The sequence below is a fragment of the Mixophyes fleayi genome, chromosome 1 (assembly GCF_038048845.1).
Source record: "Mixophyes fleayi isolate aMixFle1 chromosome 1, aMixFle1.hap1, whole genome shotgun sequence".
Classification (NCBI taxonomy): domain Eukaryota; kingdom Metazoa; phylum Chordata; class Amphibia; order Anura; family Limnodynastidae; genus Mixophyes; species Mixophyes fleayi.
This window is the reverse complement of record NC_134402.1, coordinates 325,772,142-325,798,447: the sequence shown is the minus strand read 5'-3', so window position 1 is coordinate 325,798,447 and position 26,306 is coordinate 325,772,142. Positions and strand designations below refer to the sequence as shown.

Below are 26,306 nucleotides of genomic sequence, written 5' to 3'. Positions count from 1 at the left end.
CCTAAAAAGAAATTGGGTTTATTTCATTTTGTTGAACAAAAACAAAGCTCAACAACAAAAACAAAAACACATACCTATAATAGTACTCACTTCAATCACGGAAATTAGTCACAGCAATTTTTATTTTATACAATTTTTTAGATGATTTAGTTTACTTTAAATGCTGAACGGCAGCAATGAAATATTTTATATTAACATAAGCCATTCACCTGTTCACTAAAGAGTATGCCAACCTTTTATTTACTTTACATAAGTGTCCCCATAATACGCAGTGTCATGTGATTGGATGGGAGCAGTACCTATCCATTACTACCAGAATTAATATAGGATCGGCCAGGAAGTTTATGGTGTCAAGGTATCACCCATAGACAATAGCAGAGTATTCTCTCTAGCAACCAAATTTAAATGGAAACAATAGAATATTTGTTTAACTTTACCAAGCAATAGTTATAGAATCAGACTAAGGTTGCCAAATATCAGTAATTTTTTATTGACTGTCAATAAACTGAGTCTCAAAAAATATGTAATTAAACAATATTCAAGAAATGGGGAAACTGGTACTTATTTATCTATAAAGAACCAAAAAACTTAAAATATGCAATACACCCATTATGGTAATCCTAATGTGGAATGACATAATGCAATGATATATTAAGTGTGTAATTCCAAGAAACAGACCCATTATCACATTACATTATATACCACAGCATAAAACATAACAAACAAAACAAATAAAACTACTAAATGTTTTCTCTTACCCAGGAACTCTGGAAACATTTGAAAACTTGCGGTAGGTAGTAATAGTCCATGTTCTAAAAATGCTGGAGAGGACGGGCCATTGCTCTATCAGACAAAGTGCAGAGCTGCTAGAATGACATCTATAATTCACAGGTTCTCCTGCACAACAAACACTTCCTCTTTCATCAACATAGCTTCACACTGGTCATGTGACTAACCTCACTATCAGGCCTCTGGCTGGGGAAACTTTGCATTTAGCATATAAATATACACACCTTAATATATATACATCTATATACCTTACATACACACACCTACATCGGTCACATCACATCTCTGGTAGTTTTCTTATTTTATTACTATATGGACGTAGGCAGTTATCAATGTATACTGGCAATAGTTTGGTCAAGTAACACCTCGGATTCAGGGGAAATTGGATTGCGGCTCAAGAATAAAACTATGGATCACAGTCTGGGATATTCATCAAGGTAATTAAACCTATAGTATCTGTGTACTAAAGCAGATTAAAAAAAAGTTCTGATGCAAAGGGTACATTAAAAAGCTCTTTTTTTTTTTTACAATTAAAATTTTGTTAAGTAGTCTATTTCACAGACATTGGCTATAATTACTTTGGGCCTTTGTTTTGTAGTTTTATGTTCCCCTTCCCAAATATTATAGAATTGATAAAATATGAAACTACAATTCCCTTATCTACCACTTGTAAAATCCATTCTTCCACAGAACTTAAATCAACTGCAGGAATTTCAGGAAAATATTTGAATATATTTAAAAAAAAAAATAAATAAAAATAAAATAAAAAAAATCTGTATTTGTTTCCATTGGGTACCATGTATTTTGTAGGTAATTCAATAGCCTCCTGTACTCTGGCTGTTTAGAGCAGTCTGAGGAGTTTACATCTATATTCCTTACCACACGTACATAACCAGACACGGGTTCATTTCCTGAAGAGATAATTGACCTAATCAGTATTTGGAGGGTGGGAGGAGCCCAGAGCACTGGAGGAAACCCACACAAATACGGGGAGAATATACGAACTACACACACGCACTCACACTCAGGTCATTGACCCAATAACTTCAGCGCTGTGAAGATACAATGCTAAACACTATGTCACCATTTTGCAGTCAAGATTTAAATGATGAAGGACATTTTCCCTAAAACACCATCATTAACCCAGTTATATCATCATCATGCAGCGAAGTCTCACCTCCAACATTGTGCCTGTGCACAAACTCTCATTTAAATAAAAAACAAAAAAAACTTTCACATTACTTTCAAGTAACCGATTTTAGGATGGTCCAAACACTTAATACATTCATTTTCCTAATAACCTATTACGTCTTTAGTCTATACCTCTAAAAGGGGCCTGACAGAGTTCGTTCTTCCCTGTACAAATCACTATAATTCAGATTTGAACAAGGGGCAGTGTCTGCAGAACCTACTGTGTCATCAGGACCATTGTTTGTATAACTTATATAGGCAGCAGTGCAATATTATGAGCGACCAGCACAAGGAATTATTTGAATATTAGGGATGGCCGATTTGTCACATAAACCGTCAGGCAAAGATCTGACAGGCAGATGAACAAACTAATAACAAATTTGTTTTTATTACTTGTCAGTTTGTCCCGGATTCAACAATATGTTGCCCAGATAACTACGTGTATGGGTGCCATTTTTTACTGCCATATGTCATGATCTGACTAATTAGTAGTTATACGTATCACTCTATAGCAGTGTTTCCCAAACTCAGTACTCAGGGATCCCTAACAGGGCATGTTTTCCATATCTCTTTGCTGGAGTACAGGTGTAATCATTACTGACTGACACATTGTAATTATACCACCTGTGGATCTGTTACAATGTATCAGTCAGTAATGAATACACCCTGTGCTCCAGCAAAGAGATATGGAAAACATGTACTGTTAGGGATCCCTGAGGACTGAGTTTGGGAAACACTGCTCTATAGTACTATTTATTATTCCCACAATTCAAGTGATTAAATACAAAATATATGCCAATTTCATAATAAAGTTCACTTAGTTCACACAGCAAAACCACTGGCATTTGTAGCTTCTTACCTCAAATTGCCACCAGGCTGCAAACAGTAGCTATGTACAGGGATAAAATCGAATTGCTCACTTTTCTTGCTTTCAAAATCTTTAGTATAGGAGGATGTCAATTATCTTTCACATAGCAAACAGACATTGTTTCATTATAACTTGACCAAAGACACTGTTCCATTTGAACATTTATGTTGCTAAAATATACACAGTTTATCTTTATCTATCATGAAATGTCATTTTATGCGCTTACGTTTTGTGTAATAGTTTAAAGAAAAAAATAATAATTTTGGATTATTTTAGTTTTTTTCACTGGGATCAGTCCTCAGTTAGTGCCATAAAACATACAGAACTGTAAAATGGGAATGCTTAATCTTCTCGACGGCCAGCCAAGAGAGAAAACGTTTTTATCAATAGTACTAAACATAAGAAAAACAAAAAACAAAAATATATATCTACAATGGAATATATTATTGCTCCTGGTTATAAATATGCCAGAAAATGGATTTAGAGATTACCACAGAAGTACACAGGAAATACATTTATAAAACATATCCAAACCAATGCTTGTTACATGAACTATTCACTGTATACATCCTTTGTTATTGTCCAATTTGGTGACAGGATATCTGTAATCAGGTTTCAAATGTCCTAAGACACACACAGGTGAAATGGTAAGGTATGTGGGCCAACGTCAAAACAGACCTTTGCGTGCACTCATATTTTAGCCTCAGGCGCTTATCTGATCTACTTGCAGGTCTTAACATTGCACATTTGACAGGAAATTGGGGCTTACATATGGCAGATTCTTCCAATAGCTCAATATGCATTTTATTATGATTAAATAAGTAAAAACTCTGCATTTACAAACAAGAGCCCATGTATTTCACCGAGAGACCCTTACGGTTGTCCCCACCATACACAATTGGAGTTTTAGCACAGGTCAGCAACTCTGTTATTCGTTACAGAGAAAAAAAAATAAAAAAAAATTAAAACCTTCTGCATGCGGATTAGAAAGAAATATGGACATGGTAGGAACGGAGCGTTAAATATGTGAGGTATATAGCACTCGCTCTTGTTGCAATCTGAAAGAATGTAATAAATGTTTAACACACATTGCATTAATAAGATACAAAGCACATTTAAAAACAGTAGCAAAACTGCAATCATTAAATCCAGATGGAATCAAAGTATTAATTATAAAAATCCATTCAGGTCACCTCTTCTAAAACTCACGTTAACCTCTTGTATTCCAAGCAATGTTAGCTCATGGATCATTAGGCCTGTTTGTTTTGTAAAACGTCAGTTAATCTCATGGGTATCAGAACCTCATGCCTCCTTCATTAGCCATCTCTGAAATCAGGAGAAGGGTAGTGATGGGAAATCTAGTTCATTTTGAAGATTAGTTCATTCTGATCTAGTTCACACAAAAGATTAGTTCATTTCACTCATTTGACTCAGTAGTTCATTTAGCTCAGTTAGTTCAGTTAGATCACTGGCTCTGGAACACTGCTGAGAGAAGTGGTTGGAGACATAGATCTAGTCTATTACACATAATGTAGGCATATATACTACATCTCATTAGATGAGTTATAGTCCTGTTAAAATGATCAGATAAGTTTAATATGTCAGATCATTTTTAATATTTTAAAAAGGGCAATCACTTATACAAAAACCAGTAGTGACATGTGGAGCTCTGCAAAGTTAATTACATTTTCATTATTATTTTTTATTTCCATAATATGCAAATGAAAAAGAACCAAATTCAGAGTATTATAAAGTGTCACTTTTTTGCTTTTAAAATTGAGATCAGTGCAATCAGGATATAGGGGAGATGTATCAAACCTTAGGGGGAATTTTTACAGCTGTAAAAAGATCACATCAAGTCACTGGGGATGGGGTCAAAATGTCGCAATTCACGAAGCCCCGCCCCCTACGCCAATACCCCGCTCCTGGAACTCCCAGACGTAACCAACATAATGTTGGCAATTATGACTAATCAGCTTCTGTCATTTATCTAGCAGAGTCTATAAAATGACAGAAACTGATTAGTTGCTATGGGCAACATTTCCACTTTATCTCTCTTGAAGGTTTAATACATCTCCCCTGTATATATGGTGCAGTAAACAGAACTACAGTATATAACATGCAGCACTCAGCATTGCAGTGTGTCTGGAGCTGACAGGGAAGGGAATGTATCCTGTGACTCATGAGCTAAATGATCTAAATCAGTGGATTCCAAACTTTTTCAGTTCAAGGCACCCTTAGGGTCTCCAAAATTTTTTCAAGGCACCCCTAAGCCAAAATTATTACCAAGTAGTCCCGCACCTTGCTTACCACTAGTCCTGGCCGAGGCACCCCTGTGAGATCGCCGGGGCACCCCAGGGAGCCTAGGCGCACCGTTTGGGAACCACTGATCTAAATGATTGAAAAGACTCGAAAGAGTGCAAAGACTCGAAAGAGTGCAAAGACTCGAAAGAGTGCAAAGACTCGAAAGAGTGCAAAGACTCGAAAGAGTGCAAAGATTCGAAGACTTGTATGAGTCACTGAGTGAAATTAACTAGATGAACTAATGAACTCCTGAGAGAATGACTCAGTCAGTGATCAGCTCCAGAGTCTCACACAATGTCTGAGCACAGCAGTGCCACCTTTGGCAGTTTAGAGGTACTGACTCATGAGTATTAAAGGAGAGAGCTGAATAGAAACAAAAGAGCCAGTGTGAAGGAGACAGTGAGTGAGGCTGCTGGAGCTGTTCTGCTTTATCTCTAACTCCTCCCACTTTATTTAGTTCCTGGTGAAATAATCTTTGCCAGAGCTGTGAACTAAATGATTTAGTTCACTTTGAAGATTAGTTAATTTGAACTAATCATTTGTGAACTACCCATCACTAGAGAAGGGGGTATGTTCATAACACTTGGGTGGCGTTCCTAGTGCTCCAGAAACCTTAAGCTTAAAACACCCTTAAAATTGTAGTGAACCTCACAACTTTCATGGAATCAGGACAAAAGTACTCATGACGGTGGGACAGTCCCCTCAAACCAGGACACTTGGCAGGTATGGAACATTTTTAGTCTAATATATTTATATAGCCTTCTCTTACAGTACACCCAATATACTGAGCTCAGATACAGGAAAGTAAATAAACCAGAAACATAAAATCAAAGAAATATTACCTGTAATGTTAACAGTCTATTTTTAAAATAAATACCCATAATGTGTGTAAAACTGTACTGTGACAGTATGACCTTTCTCTGCTACTGTCTGGGGGAGGATTATTACAGATTTACCTTGGGATTCCTCTTATCCTGCCATTACTGGCCACCCCTAATGATACTACATGCCCACCAGACACTAATCTCCTGTAAATGCCAACTGTGCACCATCATGGTATGCTCTGTCTAATAAGTCATCACTGCCAGACACTGCTTACTTCTGGGTGGTGTGTGTAGATACTGCATTACCTCTTTGCTGGAGAATGTGCAGCTCTTATCTGTAGGCCACAGGATTTCTGCAGATAATAAGCTACTTGCGTGAACAGAGAATGATCCTTAGGAAGAGTAGTGCTTATTGCTCAATAGTAATTCTTAACTCTTAGCTTAGGAGTCACTTTTACCTTTGCAGTCTGGCTGGGCCGAAATGCAAAATGTAGACTTAACCCCATGTGTCAAAAACCCATTGTCCCATAGATTGTAAGCTTGCGAGCAGGGCCTTCTCACCTCTTTGTCTGTTTTACCCAGTTTGTTTATTAGTTTACTAGGTTTGTCCCCAATTGTAAAGCGCTACGGAATATGTTGGCGCTATATAAATAAATGATGATGATGTTACACACCACTAAAAGGTAGTGATGATACAAACACACAGCCAAAGACATACAGATGGAAAACACTTTTAATGGGGCTTTACTGACCATTTTTTTTATACAGATTTTACACACAGGTTGGCCGGGAGTAATCCAGCCCCCTGATCCTTTAACCAGTCCGAGTTCATTCACTTATCCTGAATGTGAATCAGTCTGTACCCAATTCACAACATTGTAGACAGTGGCAGGGGTTTGTCTTTTTCCCCACTGTCCATGCACTGCCAGCCTGGGATTTGATATTTCATCTTTAAATCTCCTGTCCAAACTACTTCCAGGACTTGAGGTTACAGGTGGACAGGACACAGAACTCTGAGCAGCAGGCCTGCTACTAACACAACCAGAGCTCTGAACTCTGTGCTGCTTTGCTCCCTGATGCCTCCAGGGGCAGTGCAGTGTCAGGACTCATTAGAATCCTGACTGTTCTATATGAAAAGAGTCTGTCACTGCTGCTCTCTGGTCCCCACATGGCAAAAAGGCTTTTGAAGTCCAAAACACTGCCGGTTCCCTTCCCTCGCCCCTGTGTTCAGGCAAACACTGCACGAAGCTGCTATGGGTACTCCCAGCGATGCTTTCATCCACTCTCAGAACTCAAGGAGTGGAAAAGGCAGCCCAACACTGCTGGGACCCGCTGAATCTACCCTGGCCCAGGAGGGATGGGGCACGGGACCATAAGAAGAACATCAGCGATCAGGAACTGAAGCGGCGAAATTCATTAAATTAGCACTTAAAGGTCCATACCACTGTGCATTTAGGAATTTTATCACAATTCATAACAGCAACTTGGATTGTAATTGGTTCTAACAGTTTGGGGTCACATTAATTTTCAAAAAAAATCAGTTTATAAGTAACTTAGCTGATCCACAGAAGCATTTGTTTTAGAACAGTTGCTTTGCAATCTAACCAGATATCATTTAGAAATACCTGTAAGCTAGGCGGATTTATGCAGAGCAGAAGCATGGAGCCAAGTATTAGGGTCTGTTTCCTTACAAGCTTAGCCATTAACAAGAAAAGAAATACTACTATCTGCATTATGTTAAATAAATTACATGTAGTCACAATTTTAGTTAGGTATATAAATAAAATTACTTTGCTTATAAATCTTGCCTCCAGTACTGGACATATTAAACTACTCTACATAAATGTATACCAAAGTGTGTGTGTCTGATAACTATCCTTGCTTTTAAAGGATATCCACACAACAAAACACTTGCTTAATTTAATATGGAGTGAAGAATTGACCTGAAAAGGTTTTACAAGTTTCAGAATGTAGTAAGGATGCATAAATCAGTAACTAGTTCCCTCTTGTGGCACATGCCCAGAACTACAATTGTAGTACAAAGAATAAGGTTACCTCTAAGATTCATTTTGTTTTCCCTGTATCACACTACAATACAGAAATCAACATAATGAATTAGAATGATCTGTATTTGCATCTTTCTGGATGCAAACCATTTGCATGCTATTACACTTTGCATTCAGATTTTTGCTCAGTGTTTTGCTTCAGTGATTAGACCACTGTGAAGCGCATCAAGACTATTACATAAATAATTTCCTGGTAAACCTCTCCTACTCCAAACTAAATTGCTAAATCGACCCCAAAGTAGTCGATGCTCTTATCTTGGGCCACAATAAAGATGTTAATATGTTGAGTATATTCAATTCAAACCAGGACTGTTAGTGCACATCAGAGCACCAATTTCATATGAACAGAAGAACTGGTTATTCATCAAAAAGGAAAAAGTGACTTATAGTGAATATAACCCTCTGCTAATATAACTACTACTAGGGAGCAGCTCTTGTTACATTTTCAGTTATAGGAACTAAGATCTCATTTACATCTTGTTTTAATGGGCTTTCCATGTGATATAATTGCAGCATGCTGACAGCATATACAGTGTTGGACTACTTCAGCCCTCCAGTAACCATAGAACTTTGGAGACAAGAAAGCATCCAAGGACCTCCCTCTTGGAAGCAATTACTACTGATGTCAATGGATGTGTTTCATAGGCGTCAAAGATTCCAGAGTGACAGAGCTCTATCCTAGATACTCATGAAAAGCACACTGAAAACAAGAGGTGATGGAGCTGAAGGATCCAATCCCACATGCTACGGTCATTGGGTTTACTTAATACAGTTCAGACATTTTATTTTATAGCATGCTGTATGGAGAACAGAATTGGTTACAAGGATCATATCTCTATTGTGAAAAGTAAATCAAGGTTATTATGTATTATTGTTTTGCGAGACTGAGTATTTCTAGTAAACAAATGTAACAATTTAAAGTTGAATGTGTTTAGGGTGTCACTGAAAGTGAGAGAACATTAACAATTTGGATAAATTACATTTAGTTAAAAAGGTCCATTTGACATCACAATCTTGCTGCATTTGTTTTATAGAAGCCTAACATCACTACTAACAGGATATAAAGATTACGGTTCTCAGACCATAGTCAAATGCTCCTTAAAATTGACTTTCAATACCAGTAGAAGTAGAAATGCACTCAAATTTTGATTTTTTTTTTTTACTTTGCTAAGTGACCAAGTTGTTACGAGCCACGGTGGCTCGTGTTTACCTTCTGTTTGCATCACGGACATCACCATGACGACCGGGGAGTCACTTCCTCCCCATCCCGGCTGTCACCAGGACAACGGCCAGGACACTCCTTCTATAAGCGCTGCGTCACGACATAAGGGGGACCAGTCGGGAACGAGCGCAAAGTAAAGTAATTAATTATTAGCCTCTTGTCACTAATTACAGCTCCCTGTGCCTCTGGTTCCAGATTGGCCCAAGCTAGTATTTAAGGTAGGTAGGTCCTAGCCTCCCTGCCGGTTATAGCTTCTGTTCACACACTTGCTGACCTGCTTCATGTCCATGTGGATACTGTCTATAATCTGTCCGATTCCCTCGGCTTGTTCTGCACCCTGCCGATTGTCCCTGACTTCTGCCTGTTTATTGGATTCTCCTTGCTTGCAACCTGCCCTGACCTCTGGCCTGTTCTCTAGTTATCCTGCTCGCTACTGACCAATGACCCCTAACCTGTCCCTGGTACCTGCCTCCAGTATTCTGGTTTCCTCTACCCTGCACTACGGTTATACTGATAAGCCTTTACTACCCTAGAGCTTAAGACCTGGGGGCATCCGAGTACCTCCAAACAACATCAGTTCTACAGGAAAGGTGGCTGCTAAAGGTCAAGACCTCCATTAGCCCGGTTCTAAAGGCTTATCTAATAACCTAGCCCGAACACAAGTAAACCACATACATCGCTTTAACCTTTGAACGCACACAAAGTGAAGCCACAGGAACAACCTTGTAAGTCTAGGGATAATTCATGCATATGACAACATGCACGTGCTGTACACAATGACGAAGCAAGGGTCCAAACTAAAGGATCTAAAAATACTGAGACGTTCAATTTTAGCCTATGCATCGTTTTCCATTGCTGCCAACACTTGTCACGTTGTTTTAGGGATCAATGATCATTATTCCTGCTGTCCTCTCGCCCCTGTATAACATATATGTTCCACTTATAATGTATTGCAAGAAAAATATAAGAAAGTGTCCTGTGTCTCTAGCTGATCCACACAAAAGAAAAGAAGAAGGGAAAAATAAATAAATACATATTTCCTAGAGAAATGAGTACACTAGAAGCATTGACCTAGTGGACTTGGCAATGAACTTTAAAATCTTCAACTAGATAAAGCCCGAAGGCCAGATGTATGTGATCAGCAGTTCAGAATGCCTGGGAGCTGATGTCTGCTGATTTATGACCTGGTTTTATAATCTTGGTTGAAAGGATGATGGTTAATGTGAACAAGACCTAATGCCCTGCAGCAAATAGAAGTATGGAAATATAAAGCAGTGAAGAATTAAAGCAGAACTGTGAACTGAAATAACTTCACTGATGTTCCTTTAAATATATTATAGATTTTATTACTCTACCAGTCAGCCTCAAATGATGCATGCATACATTTCTTGCTATTTTAGTGGCTCATCTTGAAGGCTGAAATTATGTGTTATTATAGATTCTGATCAGTCAATAGCTTAAAGGAAATAACCCCATCTGAACAATTGTAGCCATTTACACTGGAATTAAAACCTGCTAATGTTGAGCAGAGGACGCAGAGGTGGGGGCGAGTATGTACACTGAGCACATATGAGCTTATCCACTGAAGGGGGAAAAAGGTTACATTCCAGGTGTTTGATACACTCTGCTAAAAAGTATCCAACAACTAAATCAATGCAGGCATGGATTAAAATGTATAAAAATGTCCATGTGGCTGTAGTACCCATACACTTCTTTTTTTGAGTAAGCGCAATGCTTGAAGTGGGCCGCTAGGGGGCGGTGTTACATACTGGCACTACTAAATTCCCACTGCCTTTGAAGATTATGCACACCCTGCAAATAGGCATTTTGCTTGCAAATAATGGGAGCACACATTTATTACACTCCTGTCCCAGTAGAATGGCAAGGCTCCAAGATTGCAGTTTTGGTCCAAAAGGCGGAGGGGGGGGGGGGGGGGGGGAATTGGTGTAGGGGTGCGGAGAAGGGGTAGCGACCAGTGCTGTAGGCATGGCAAACATTTCTAAATGGAGATTGCAGACACTTGATGTGTCAGACACATGTCCCACTGTATTTTCCCTATACCTGACAGTGAATCAACCTCTCTCAGCCTCCCTCCATACCTTACAAGGCAGACAGAGTTCTGTGTAAACCTGTCCTTGAAAGCCATACAGACTGCTATAGGCTTGTGTTGTGTTAATTTGTTCCGCCTAAAATAGGGCGAGGGTGATATTTTCTGGCACTAGTGAGAAGGAAGAGGTATATAGGGACAGGAGCAGGAGAAAAGGGGAGAGGAGGGAGGTAAAGGTATGAGCAGGGGATAAATAATGGAGAGTAATATGTGATGTGACACAAAGGAGAGCACGTGGGGTGTGAGAAAGGGAATACCTCGGATGAAAGTAGGGACACATGGGGAGAGTTGATAGACAAAAGAAACATAAGGGAAAGGAGAAGGGACAAAATGAGGACATACGGAAAGGTGAAGAAACACATGGGAGACATTATGGGAAGGTGAAGAGACACTAGAGATGTGAGGAAGAATGTAAGTGTACAAGGGAGAGGTGTGTACACAGGTGCCATTAGGGAAAGGTGAAGAGACACAGGAGAATGAAGGAGAGCTGGAAGGGATACAGAGGCGGGTGGTCTAGTATAATTTAATAGTATACTATACAGTGTTATAATGCATCTAAAATTAAATTTACACTATCAAAAATCCTTGAAGCTTCTGGGGGACCCTATGCAGCCGTCGACCATTAACTTCAAGTGGTAACGCAGAAGTGCTCTACGATCAGACTATATTTTCTAAATGTTTTATTTAAAACAATAAACACCTTTATGAAACTACAAAACAGAATCATTAAACTGGCAACACAAACATTGAATCTGGTTACTCAATATTACTATTTACTTGAGTGAGAGATGACAAACAAATTTTTTTAAAAGCAAGAAGCCCAACAAAATTTTTTCTTAATGAACCATTTCCTATTCACAGCTTAATAAATTAAGTTTTTATTATTCACTGGCACAACAAAAAACAAGTTCCTACCTCTTCTGCCTGCACTGCTCGTGCTCTTTGTCGACTTCGAGTTTTCCTCACAGATGGATCGGTTACCGTTTCCAACTCCCGCAATGTTGTTGCCCGTTGTTTGGTTCTTTCATTTTCTGAATTTTCCTGAAACACAAATACCAATGAATTTTTTTGAAAATACATCTCCCATTAAGTCAACATGGGCCACATAAATATATGGCTAAAGATGAAATTTTTACAGAAATGTGTAAGATCCAGATCACTGGCAACACAAATTGAACCACAGACAATTAAAGGCTGTTCTAACTATATCAGAGTTAGTGGAATATTGGTGGGGTGTTCTATATGCCCTCGATTTGCTAGCAAAAGCAATTTATTTCTGAGGACAGATACACACATGCATTCATTTTGCACCAGTGGTACGCTCAATTGTCAGGATGTCAGTACACAGTCAGTTTCTCCAAACACTTGGCAACACAAGCTGCTAATTTACCCTGAATCAATTTTTGCGGGTATGCTTTATAATGTATATTTATTGATATGTGTCTGTACAGGACTTACTGTTTACCATTAATTAAAAAGTCCATAAAAAAAAAAAACACACATACAGTTGTAGAGAACAAGTATGAAACACCATTTTATACCTTGCTTTCCCACTGTGTCCGTTCTTTCGATCGGTGTGTTCTTGGCTCTTGTGGAAGCTCTACTAACCGACGGTGCTGTTCCACTCTCTTTTCTTTATTTTCTAACATCAGATTGATTAAATCGCTGGCTTTTCTTGATGGTCTTCCATCAGAAAGTGGTTGTCTCTCATCTGCTGGAATGTATTTTATAGAGCTCTCACGTTCATACTTCACCACACCAATATTTTCATCCTCACCATCGACACGCACTTCAATTAGCTTGTTTTTGACAGGTGTACGTGGGGTGGATTTCTCTGCCATTATTGGCGGCATTTCAAGGATCTGTGTGGATCGTGCCTTATAGTTACTACGAGTTCTTACGGAGGACTCCAGTAAAGAATCTAAAGTAACTAGATTCTGACTCTTTTCTGGATGAGCACGGATAACATGATCATCCCTTCCTTTATCTGAATTTTTCTCATGATATGACTCAACAAGAGAATGCCTATTATCTAAGAGAACTGAACTTTTATGTGGATCGTCTTTCGTTGAGGTAGTTTCTTGAGAAGTGTACCATGATGCAACAGACTCATACTGGTAGCCTTCAGTAGTAGTAGTAGTAGTAAAGTGTCTTGGTGGATCTTTCCATTTGTTGCTAGAACCTTTTGAGACACTATCCTTGAAAGATCTAGAACTTTCCCACTTTGACAGATTTTCATCATCACCCCAGAACTTTTTTTCCTGATCTTTCTGTTGATTGGCATTATAGTCTGCCATCAGAGAATCAATGTCCACAACTTTTGATTTGTACATTGCATCAAGATTAAGAGGAGAAGCTTTAAGACCTGGCTCTTGTGTATTCTCAGGTTCCATCTCATAGCTTTTCTGTGGAGGTTTGACATGAGAATCTCTGTATGAAGGACCTTTATCGTCTGGACTTGGCTTTTGCTTGTATCTCTTAAGCAATGCATCAATGTCAATAGAATTCTGTCTATCTGAAGTCTTTTCTGACTTTCCCATCAAATCATCTTCTAGAGCTTTCTGATTTCTGTACGTTTTGAATTCCTTTGATGCACTTGAGGTTCCCATCGAATCTTTTGCATTTTTTTCATCTTGTGTGAAATAATCACTTTGTAATCTTGAATATGTGGTGCTCACTTTCATATCAGGCTTAAAAGAAGATTCATTGGTTGTCAAATTGGTAGCACTACTACTAAGACTTTCAAAATTGTTATAATTCTTCTCTTTTTTGTTATCCACACCTGTTACTGCAAAATATGTTGCCTTGCTCTCTACTGGAGGTAGGTCTTTAACAGTAGAGGTGTTCACTTTGTCTTTATTTTCACTTTTTAATGTCAAATCTATTTGTTTCCTTGATTCATCATGCCCATACTTGAACAGATCAGATGGTGTCATTGCAAGATTGTTGCTTGCATCCCTATTGTGAAATGAGCCTTTCCTTGTCATCCAATTAGAGTCTTCTTTAGATTCTTCCTTGGGCGGTTTAATTGTCGGTAAGGGATCAGCTTGTTTTGTGGACGGAGAGAGAGTTAAATCTTTCTTTATTTGCTCAATTTCTTGATTTAACATTACATTAAAAAAGTCATTTGATTCATTTTTAGGGCTTTTCTTGGTTACTGGTCCTGGTTCATTGTCAGATGGGAACCTGTCCATATGGTACGATTGTGATTTCAACTCTTGAACTGGAGATGAATCTTTAACTTCTTTAACATTTGAACTAGTTACAGTTGGTTCATCTTTAACAGTTTTAGATGTAGTTATCAAGTCTTGCTCTACAGAGTCTCTAATTGACTTGTAGTTTTTGTGATTAAAATCACTAAAATAGCTCTTCATTCCCTTACCATCTTCTGTACTCCTTCCAAAAGAAGAGTAATCCAGAGGATCGTTTTCCAAGGCATTCTCCCTTTTTGCTTTGTTGTCCAATATATAGGACTTGTCTTGAAAATTAGACACTTTCATGTCTCCTATGCTTTTGTTTTTACTGGATAAATATGTCCTCTCTCTTATGTAAGGACTCTCAGTTGGGGACTTTACCAAATCAAACTTTTCTGCTCTAAAAACATTTTTACTATCAAAAGGAACATCAAGATCTCTAGAAAAAGATATATTAGATGAACTGTCCTGTGGACTGTCCTGGGTTCTCCTCTTTATGTATTCACTCCTACTTCTGTGAAGACTTGCTGGGCGCTCTGAGAAATTCTCCTCCACATCTAATCTGTCCTGTTCCCTTTCTTTTTTGTGGAAAGATCTTTGGGATCGAAGACTCTTTGCTTTATCTTCTGGCGCCATTTGAACGGATTCACTTAAGACTTTTTCCCCAACTGATTGGATAACTTCATACCTTGGCTCTATTCTCCTGTTATCATCTACTTTTTTGAGGTTTTGTAGCACATCTCTTTGTACATTACCAATCTCTGTAGAAGATGAAAACTTTCCAAATGACTTTTCACTAATCCTGTCTGAGACTTCATAGTCTTTGTGGAGTTGTGGTACGGGATACACACTATCCCCACTTAACCACTCTGACCAACTCGATGATTCATGCTTCACTCCTGGACTTTCAGTCGAGACTTCGCATTTGGGAGTATAGCTTGATATAGGATAAACCTTAGCAGCATTATGCCTTTCTACATTATGTTCAAACATAGTAGCTTTCACAGTTTTCACAGGTTTGTCCACTTCAGCAGATTTTTTCTCTTTTTCAAACACATCAGTTTCAGTGTCATATGTGTTGTCTTTGTAAGTGCTCCTCCTCTCTTTGGGAACAATCGGTCTGTCCTCAAGCTGTAAACGTTCATCTACTCTTCTGAATGATCTCCTTGGTCTTATTTGCTTCTCCTCTGATAATTCACTGGTTCTCCAGTCTGTTTTTTCCTGGAGAAAAAAACCCCAATAAATATATAATATAATATAAATAATATGCAAGTTTGATAGTTATATGTACACAAATCTAAAACAGCGTTATTGTGATAATATTATTAGCATACAACAGATGAAACATGCAGAAGTATTTCATGTACTTATAGGGGGATAACAATACAGCAAGGCATTTCTTTCATCTCATCTTAGCTAAATACTACTGCAAGAAAAACAAGTTCTAAAACATTTAGCATTTTCCAGATTACACAAAGGATTCTATTTTTACATAGGCATTAAATGTTGAGTTTGTGCGGTTATTAAGGTTATATTAAAGTTATATGTCTATGGAACTGCTCTTCATGGACTATAAAAGATGATGGGGGAGGGGATAAAAAAAAATTATCCAATAAAAGGAATGCACACAGTAGTGTAACTAGTGACACAGCTACCCATGTAGCTGCTGTGTGGCGCGACGGCTCATATCCACAGAGGTAAGATTTACCACTTTGAATACCCCGCTCTGATCTTTCATACAAAGTGGAGGCCTCTTTGGGCTTTCGGTTTCACTGTGATAATTCACAACCAGAAGAGAAAAGAGTGAGGGGGCCTGCAGAGCCGTAAATCTTGGGGGTGCAGATACTGGAGTGGGTGTTTAAATTAAACATTGAAAATTGCTGTCTGGCTTTATATAAAATTATGGTCACAAGGATACATGCCAGTCCTCTTAAGGGAATGTTTGATTAATTTCAATTAAACTCTCATGTGGCTTACAGGGGTTATTTTCCCAGATTTGCAATTTGGTATTTGAGTAATGCAATATTCCTAATCAAGAGGACAGGCAGCAAAAATAAAAATGCTGGATTGAGATGATGGCTATGTTGACGAACACAAACATATATATTTATAATGTGCTTGTTTCAAGTCTAAAAGTAAATTGCTTAAAACAGTACTAGCCGCACAGAACTACAGAGTACACACATGTAAGTAAAGCAAATGGTCACATCAATAACTCTTAATAGTAAAAATCATATATATTTAAAAAAAATGTTTAGAATTTTTTTACATTACATAAAGAGGCTTTCAATGCATATAATTCATTGTTATAGTTTTAGTTGCATACAGCAGTTCTGTGATAGCCGACACGCACATGCGTACCTTTAAATTCAAAGCCTATACCATGTCAGTCATCACTAGCAGTCACAATTTATACCTGCCCTGTGGTGGGTGCAAAAGATACAGATGACAACATAGAACTTGAATTGGGTGCATCTACATTGGACTGCTCTTACTGCACATGGCCTACATTAATCCACCCCCTCCCTCCCCAGTTCTGGCTCTCAGCTGTAGGCAGTAGGAATCTGCATGTGCTCAGACATGAAATACATACAATTGTGTTCATTGGCCCAACGTCTGTTTCGCTGGATGCACAGAGGGATTTCACACAAAACATGCTACGCAAATGGATGTACGTCTGAACATGAATCAGGCCCTAAGTATAGGCAATGTTTAGGAGCAGTCCATATTATTCTGTCTTACCATCAATAAAACACAGACTACTTACTTTGACAGTGGTTAAATAAGATCATAGATATTTGAGATTGTAATATCATCATTTGAGTAAATGTTTAATACAGATGGAGAGAAATTGGGAACGGCCTCATACAGTGTAAAAAAAATAAAATAAAAATGAAATAAGTCAATATTAGACTAGGGGCACGATTTGACAGCTTTGAATAACTGCTGTATGAAACACATTTCAGTCCCTGTGAAATGTAGACAAACAAAAATACAGCAGCACTAGTATTCACTGAGCAAAACAGGCTTGATTTAGACACTTCAATATCCATTGTTCATCATAGGCTGAAGGATCACACAACTGAGGGACTGTAAGAATTCACTATTGCATAGTAGTTTCCACCCACCCAACCAGCACATTTCTCACCCACAGTCAAGTGTTAGGAATTAGATGACTGTGAATGATCCCCTTGTACTGCTATGCTTAGAGAGATGGGACAAGTTTCTTAAGAGAAAATAATCAGCAAAATTGTTATAAGTAAAGTAAGAAATTATGAACAGGGACTGATCCGAATTTGATAAATTAGGACAGGAAATAAGTCAAAGTAGCGCATTACATTGGAGTCACACGTATGTGTTCAGACCTCGTACAGTTCTTTTATTCCTAGCAAAATAAAACCAATTGCCAATCACCTTACACAAACTGTACAGAGATTTTTGAAACATTAAAATATGTATACGTGACTACTTTTTCTAACCCCTCAGGTGATAACTGCGGTGGGGGTCGTTACGTAGCAATTCACGCCATTATGCCCTGCCCCCATACAATCACTGAAGCCACCATCCCAGTAGGAAGTGGGATGGATGCGGGAGGGTGGACTGCTCTCCCAGGAAGGATAAAATAGAGAAATCCCCCAGTACACTGCTAGGCACTAGTTAGTTTATACAGTGAATGAGCGACTGCCATTTCTGTATTGTTTCACTCCCAGGAGTTCAAGAGAACTACCAGAACTTCATCAGGCTCTCTGTCATTGTTATCTATTTCCATGCATTACTGTCTATTCGGGGAGTTTTAATTATCCAATCTAGACATAAGATCTGGAATATTATATATCTATATGTGAAGAGAGGAGAGAAAGGAGAGGAGAGAGAGACCTGGCACCTGTCAAGGGGTGGGATATGTTAGACAGCAAGGTAACAGTCAGTTCTTGAAGTTGATATGTTGGAAGCAGGAAAAATAGGCATGTGCATCCAGACTCTCCCCAGGTCCTGTTGACTCCACCTTAAAAAAAATTGCCAGAATGCTCATGAAATGCCATATGAACAAGACCTAGGCGATGAGGACGACTGTACTGAAATCTGGGACAATGCCGCTTCTAGCTCAATTTGTGTACGAATAAAAGAAAAGGTCTATAAGCTTCTGTTTCGCTGGTACTATAATCCTACCCATCTACATAAGATATTACAAGAATCCTCGGACAGATGTTGGCGTTCATGCTCCGACGCAGGCACATTCTTACATATATGGTGGTCTTGTCTGAAAATAATCCCTTTCTGGCAAGAGGTCAAGTCCCTGATGGAATCAGTAATTCAAATTTCTCTCCTCTTGGAACCCAAATTCTTCCTTCTGCCCCTTGGATTCCCTTCCGCCACTAAACATCAATACAAACTGGTTCGCCACATCCTCTCTGCTGCCACATGCCAAATTGCTTCCAACTGTAAAGAAATTTCTCCCTCCCCTATTTCCACCGTGGTCGCCAGGATTTGGCAGGGCCACCAAATGGAATTTATGACCAGTGACTTACGCAACATCTCCAAAACCTTCAATACGGTTTGGGAACCTTGGATGTCCTATTTTCAATACCAGTCCCCCTTTACATAGGCTATGCTCCCCCTCCCCCTACCCTTGTCTCTAATGGCGATTTCTGCCACACCACCCCTCTGCCCCCCCCCCCCCTTCCTTTCTTCACTCTTCTTTTTTTCAATCTCTATCTTCTCTCTATTCTGGCGTTTCACAACTTCCACTCACTTCCTATCTCTCCATTTTCCTCCTCCTTCCTCTCCCTCCGGTCACTCTATTCTCGCTTTTACATGGACTCCGAGTATGGTTCCTTTCATTGACTGAAGCGATCCTTTAATTGTTTATGCCATGTCATTTGCAAATGCCTCTGATTTCTGTTATATTGTACTCTTGACTGTTAATAAAACTTGTTTAAAAAAAACAAAAAAACATTTTTTTATTTTGCCAGAAAACGTCCTTTTCTTACTAAACATACCACAAAAACTCTTATCCATTCTCTCATCATTCCTATCTTGACTATTGCAAACTCCTGCTATCTGGCATTTCTGACACCCGTATATCCACACTTCAATCCATCCTAAATACTGCTGCAAGACTGATCCTCTATCACCGCTCCACATCTGCTGCACCACTTTGCAAATCCCTACACTGCCTCCCTGTGTCCTCCAGAATCAAATTCAAATTGATCACCCTTAACTACAAAGCCCTCAGCAACACCACCCCTGCATACATCTCAAATCTCAAAATCAAAATACTCTCCCTCCCGCTCGCTTTGATCTACCTCTGACCTGCACCTTGTCTCGTCTCTAGTAACCACATCTCACTCCCGTCCACAAGACTTCTCCCATGCTGCTCCCCAATTAGGCCATTCACTACCAGGCTCAATCAGACTTTCCCAGAGCCTTCAAATCTTAAGACACTCTTTGAAAACCCATCTCTTTTTTAGATGTGACCTCATCCCCAATAACACTATTCACACTCACAACTATCCCACTCTGAACCACATTTGCTCCTCTTGGTTCAGCTGTGCCCTCTTACACTTAGAATGTAAGCACTCTAATGAATGGGGGCCTACGTATCTTTTGTTTTCATGTCTGTATTTCTTTTGTCTACCTTGTGTGTCCCTGTTTTATGTATGTACTGTTTTCCCTACTGTACGGTGCTGCGAAGCACTGTGGCAGCTTACAAATCTACGCTAATAATAATAATAATAATAATAATAATAAATTATTATTATTATTCCACTAAGAGAGAATACATGTTACTAAAACCCACAGTGGTTTCGCTAAATTGATTTACAGCCAAGTCAGTTTCCCAGTTGTTCCACAAAACATGTATTTGTCAGGAAACAGATTAATTATTCTTTAAAGTAGGGGGATGGTGGATAGCAGAAAAGAGTAAAGTGTTTCTGTCTGTAGGTTTAAATACATCCTTGTACTTAACTTATTATCTTTCTGATAAATCTAAACATCCAAGAAATCTATTTTTGTCTTATGCATCTCAGGTGTACTTCACAGAGTTGCCCAAGCCATTAATATCTCTGATCATATCATTAAAACCTAGCGCAATGCCTATTCAATTCAAAAACACAACATTAATAAAACATCTATAGTACAGAATATAAGTGCCAAATTTCAGTAAAATTGTTACTCTTTCATATCTATTCATAAAGATATTAGCATACGATGGCAGTAAGCTGGATCCCATTGAGTTCCATCTGTACATTTAAAAAGTTGTACTCCCAATACCATTTTCAACCACGTAATCTATAGGAGGTCATCATACTGACCCCTAATCAATGCCTCTCTAACTGCCTCTATACCATAAGGATGATTGTGTAGAGGAAGTAAACATTCAGTACGGTCAACAAAGCATGTTCGGGAATATCTTATTCAAGATAGAGGTATCCTAGGATGCCTAAAAAGTTCCTCATGACTATTGGCTGTAAATAAAAATCAAGAAACTGAACTATTGGTAGTGATAACGAGTCCCGTGCCAAAATGACCGAGGACCGAGTGGCTTAGTCATGGTTTTATATATTTTGGGACTTGTGTACATAATCTGGCACACTGGATGTTCAGTGGTGAGAAAGACATCAATCATTTCATTACATCAATTTTTGAAACCAATATCCACCAGGACATCAACCTTGGATTTTACCATAAGCATAGGATTCTTATCAACCTCATGGTAGGTGCTTACATCTGATAATTTAAGATTATGAGCAGGAGATTAAACGACAAGAGTCCTGGAGACCAACCGCTCCCACTCGCCCGCTGGTCTTGTAACAAACCGATCATTAGGCATAAGCGATTTCAAAGCTAATCTTTTGTCTCTGGACAATTAACAAAGGATCTATTCTCTATCTGATCTCACCGCTTCATCAACCAGTCTCAAAAACATTTTCAAAATCACATTATAAGATGGTGAATCAAAAGAACCAACCTTTTTAAACAAATCTTAGTATCCAACTGTACTGATTTATCAATAAATAATTCATTAAATCTAAGTTTTCTACTCATTTCACAATGGTCCACAGACCATTGGAATTCATCGAATTAATATGTGGAGACAAATGTTAGGCCTTTAGAAAATAACAGATTCAGTTAAAACACATTTTGATGGACTGAAAATAAGCTCAGTGGATCCCCCTTCTGCCTCACAGCTGTGCTCTGGAACCACCACAACCATTCCCCCACACTGGTGTGTGGCCTCCGTCTCCCAGCGGCACCTTGTGACCATGTAGCCAACCCTTAAAAAGAGCCAGATGGTGGTAAAGTGTCTATTGATTGTTTTGGAGGAACGCATTGCCCCCTATATACTTGATGACTTCTAGGTCTCATTCTACTGCCTCTAACTTAATGCACTGAAAGCTGATTATTTTTTTTTTTTATACCCATCTACTTGAATTTGAATGTTATCAAGCCAGACATTAGTTCTATCGGCTAGGAATGTGGGGGAGAATTTAGGCTTAAGCTAGGTACTAACTACAGGGTTTTCACCCGATTATCGTGCCAATCACATGATAAATCACTGTTAAGTTCGATATTTAATTAGTGTGTAGGCTCCCACAATCATGTTTTATCGTACCACAGCACATCCTATCGTTTCATTTGATTTTATAACCGGAAAATCTCTATGAACGATGGAACAACGACAGCCAAATTCTGCAGTGTATATGCACTCACAACCTGCAGTGTAGGCAGAACTCCAGAGGGTGTACAGAGTCACAATCTTTTCAGCAGATGGTTATGACAGATGAAGAGCACAGATCTGAAGGTAAATCGTGCATAGTGTGCACACATGAATCAGCATGTTGATCGGGACCTTCAGTCGTTGGTAAAATCGTTAAAGGTATCCCATCAGGGGGGAAATTTTCTGTAGTGTGTACAAAGCTTTAGAGCTATCAAAATTAACTCTAGTCTTCTTAAACTCACTGCCAAACAGCTCAATCACTACTTCTAAAAGATTAACGGGAGCACCTATTCAAATGCCTACACAACTTACTACAAAAATGGTTTATTCCTCCCTATAGTGGGCACACTACTAATCCTAAATCCACGTAGTATTTTTTTATTATTCCTAGTAATCAGACAGGAATTGGCCATGTAACATCAGATAAACTTCACGTTTCTCTAATCTTCTAGATCAATAGAGGCTTTGGTAGGTAACTACCCAAATTCAATCTCATCAAACAGTACCCTATCCACATCCTCATCTGTCAAACTAACCTGACCAGTTCCACTGACGAGGCATATAAAAAACTGGACGGGAAACGACAGTTGAAGGGGAAGAACTATTATTACGCTCAGATACCCAAGCGAACAATAAACACAGTGGACACTGGCTGATCCAAAGTCAGGTTGCTTTAAGTGCACAGGCTGTATGTCCTGAAGAGAGATGCTAAGTGTAGCTTTTTACTGACAATCTGTTAACATGAATTTGAATTGAGCAGTGCATAATAATTTTCAGATGAAAGTACATAAGTATAGGAAGTGATACAAGCACTACGCTGCAGTGTTTAAACAACAAGATCTAAGCACAGCGATCTACTAATTGTCCCCCGCTGTCAGATTATGTAGAAAGACATAACTTCCACAACCGCTAACACAGCCCTTTAAAAACTGTCAATGTAAACTACCAATTCACATAAGAAAATAACTTTGAAGTAGATATTAATATGAGCAAATTCAGTTTTCATTAGGAAACCCATTGCAACCTTAACTGCTTGATTGTCTGTTATGGAACATAGGCAGTAAATTAAGAACGGCATTAAGTGTATTTTATACTTCCATTAAAATGTCATCTCTCTGACGTACATTATCAAACAAAATGGGAACTGAAAACCTTACTCTCAAAGAGCATATCAAATGGTTTCTGTAGAGCAGACACAGCTCAGACATGTTCAAGATGACAGTCTGATCATGCATATAATCTCCAGCCAGACTCCTAGCAAAATATACTGAAAGCAAGAGACAGAGCCCAGCAAAGGGGGTTAAACAAACTTCCTTTATTCACACTGATAGCAATTAAAAAATGAAGATTCAGTCCTTATGATAGCATAAGGGCTGAAATCGCCGGAACATGTCCAAGTGATGTTTTCTACAAACAAGTAGTGCTTTCCCTTGCTTTAAATACATTCACCAGCTGCTGGAAGTGCAGTCTTCCTGGACACTGCACACTAAGCCATAAGCATGTCATATTACGGACCAGCAGCATAAGCTGGTTCATCCCTTTACATACCTAAATAGGACATTTGAAAGGCTGCGGTGACGAGCCGAGTGAAGAAGTCTCCCTTAGGAGCATTTTATTCCAAAACTGCAAGAAGCTGGCACTATGTTCCAGGGGCGTGACTCCATCACTAAGAGTCACTCCCATCATGGTGTGCCTGTCTCTTGCTATTCTGGAATAGCAGACACCTAAAGGAGAGTTCTGTACTCCAGCCTTTTCCAAGTCTTTTGTTAAAAAATAGGACAATTAACAAACCTGTGTGACCCCCAAATTCTTATTACCATGTAAAAGACCAATGTAACATGTTATCTACTCTAAGAATTTGATCAGTTCTGGAAGCACAGGCTAAAGAAGAGGTCTATATAAATAATGCACATCATGGCTGCTATTTTGGTGCTTACTCAACGTCATAAAAGCTTATCAGGGAAACAAGGGACCATAGTGTGTGCATCTCGGAGAAGCAGAGAGGAGGGTATAGAAGATAGTCCAATATACAATGAATCAAAGAACAAGAGGTTAGAATATATCATGTCACTCTTTCAAATTAAAAAAAAAAAATGGGACTATTCAAGGATCAATAAAGATGTAGAGATAGGCCACTGCAGAAGAGCAATGGAGTTCAATGCAGAAGTGGAGGGAAGTAAAGACATAAAGCTGTTACAATAAAATACAAATATGTAAATATCAAATTGCAAAATAGAGCTTTTCCCTAAATGACAAACCCTAAAAGGTCTAATTCAGGGGCAAAGACTATGCACATCTCCAACCCAGGATCTCAGAGCAACAAAGAGTTGTAAATTGTAGTTCTAACAGCAGGCAAGAAACAGGTCACCTGCTATGACTGGACCCTCACAGGATATGTGCATTGAAGGTCTCTAGAGGTGTATTTGACATCACAATTGCCCCACAGGAAGTTGGCTCATATCTGCGTTCTGAGCCGCTGTGACCCCTGTTCCTTTATCACATACTCAGTCTATGGCTTCCCGATTGGCTCCATTCTTCTGTCTATATTTAGGACACTGGCCCTGTGACATGCAGCCTTTTCCTCGCTTACATAATTATACAAGTAAACAAGTCATTGCCTCACACACGATCAGCAGACTCACCCCCTGAAATAATCTGTATTGTTGAGAGCATTTGGACAAACTGAATTAGCCACAGGTTGTTCTGTCTGTACCCGCTTTCTAACAGAATATACAGGCAACAGGAGTGAAGTAAAACTTGTTGTCTCCTTCATTCTCCTTCCCTTAGGATTTTTTAGAACAAAGAAAGAAAGAAAACACAGCTTGGATTTAATCTTCACCCACATTGTTTTTGTGAACCCTAAACAATCTCGGGAAAGAAAGCAGGAAATGGTTGAACTAGTACATGTGAAAAAACTATACGCCTTTCAGACAGCATATTAACCAGAGCCAAAAATACCCTACAAGCCCTGCAGCAAAAAGAGGCTCTGATTCCCGTGACCTCCATGAAGTGATTTCCTGTGTGCGAAGTATTAAAATTACATGGTATGTTCCAAGGGTCAGCAGTCTGGCTGGTAAACAACACACATTATTGAAATATGGTACAAAGTTTTTGATTAGGCGAGATAGATCATTGCTGTGGAGACAGTATAGTGATTTTCTAACCAATGTATGCAGCAGTTTCTCTGGGCACAGCTATAAAAAGAGATAGATAGGATAGATATTATCTATATATACACGCACACACAGTATATAAATATAAGTTGATGTTTTTTTATACAGCCACTTTTAATAAAGGGTGCAAAAATATCTTCTACACATACAGATATAGATATAGATATATATATATATATATATATATATATATATATATATATATATCCATATATATCTATATCTATCTATATCTATCTAGGAGAAGGACCTCTGAGCTCACCCAAATGACCAGTAGACAATTATGCAACCAGCTGATTATACCCAGTTGACCAGTATACAATAGGGGAACCCATTCTGGTATATAAAAGAATTACTTTGCAGTACACAAACAGAGAATAAAAAGAAAAGAAGTACAGACAAGTATACAAAGCTCAATCTATTGTTGTTGCTAGTGTACAAAACAGAAACTTTTATGATGGCGAGTGTACAAATTGAGCCCTTGCTGTTGCTCAGGGTATGAAGCAGACCCATTCCTGTGACCTGTCTGTAAAGCAGAGCACTATCTGACGGAAAGTGTATTTTACACAATTAAGCGCTATCTGGGGTCAAGCACACAAAGTTGAGCCATATAGAGTGACCAGCTTGATATAGTATTTTGAACCACATCTGGTGGGATGGTGGTGAAGACATATTGGGAGTACTACTTACAGATCCCTCTGCTGGGCATGTGGTTAGAGCAAATTTCTATTAATCTCTAGTTAATTAAAATCCCAAAGGCTTTTATGGTACACAGGTCCAAGTTTATACCAGAGAGACAGGTAAAGTAAGTGAATTGCAATAGGTCTGGTTTACTGTAAATGGAGGTGCTT

At 38.7% G+C, this 26,306-nt stretch overlaps 1 protein-coding gene across 1 annotated transcript in view; it reads right to left on the bottom strand.

Moving 5' to 3' along the window:
* Window positions 1–26,306, bottom strand: part of KIAA1671 (KIAA1671 ortholog) — a 156,297-nt gene that overhangs the window by 84,552 nt on the left and 45,439 nt on the right. Inside the window, exons 4-5 of the mRNA XM_075214442.1 lie at window positions 12,913–15,786; window positions 12,287–12,412 (exon numbers count right to left, since the gene is read on the bottom strand). Of these exons, the coding sequence (XP_075070543.1) occupies window positions 12,287–12,412; window positions 12,913–15,786 (3,000 nt within the window). The remainder of the gene's footprint in view (window positions 1–12,286; window positions 12,413–12,912; window positions 15,787–26,306) is intronic.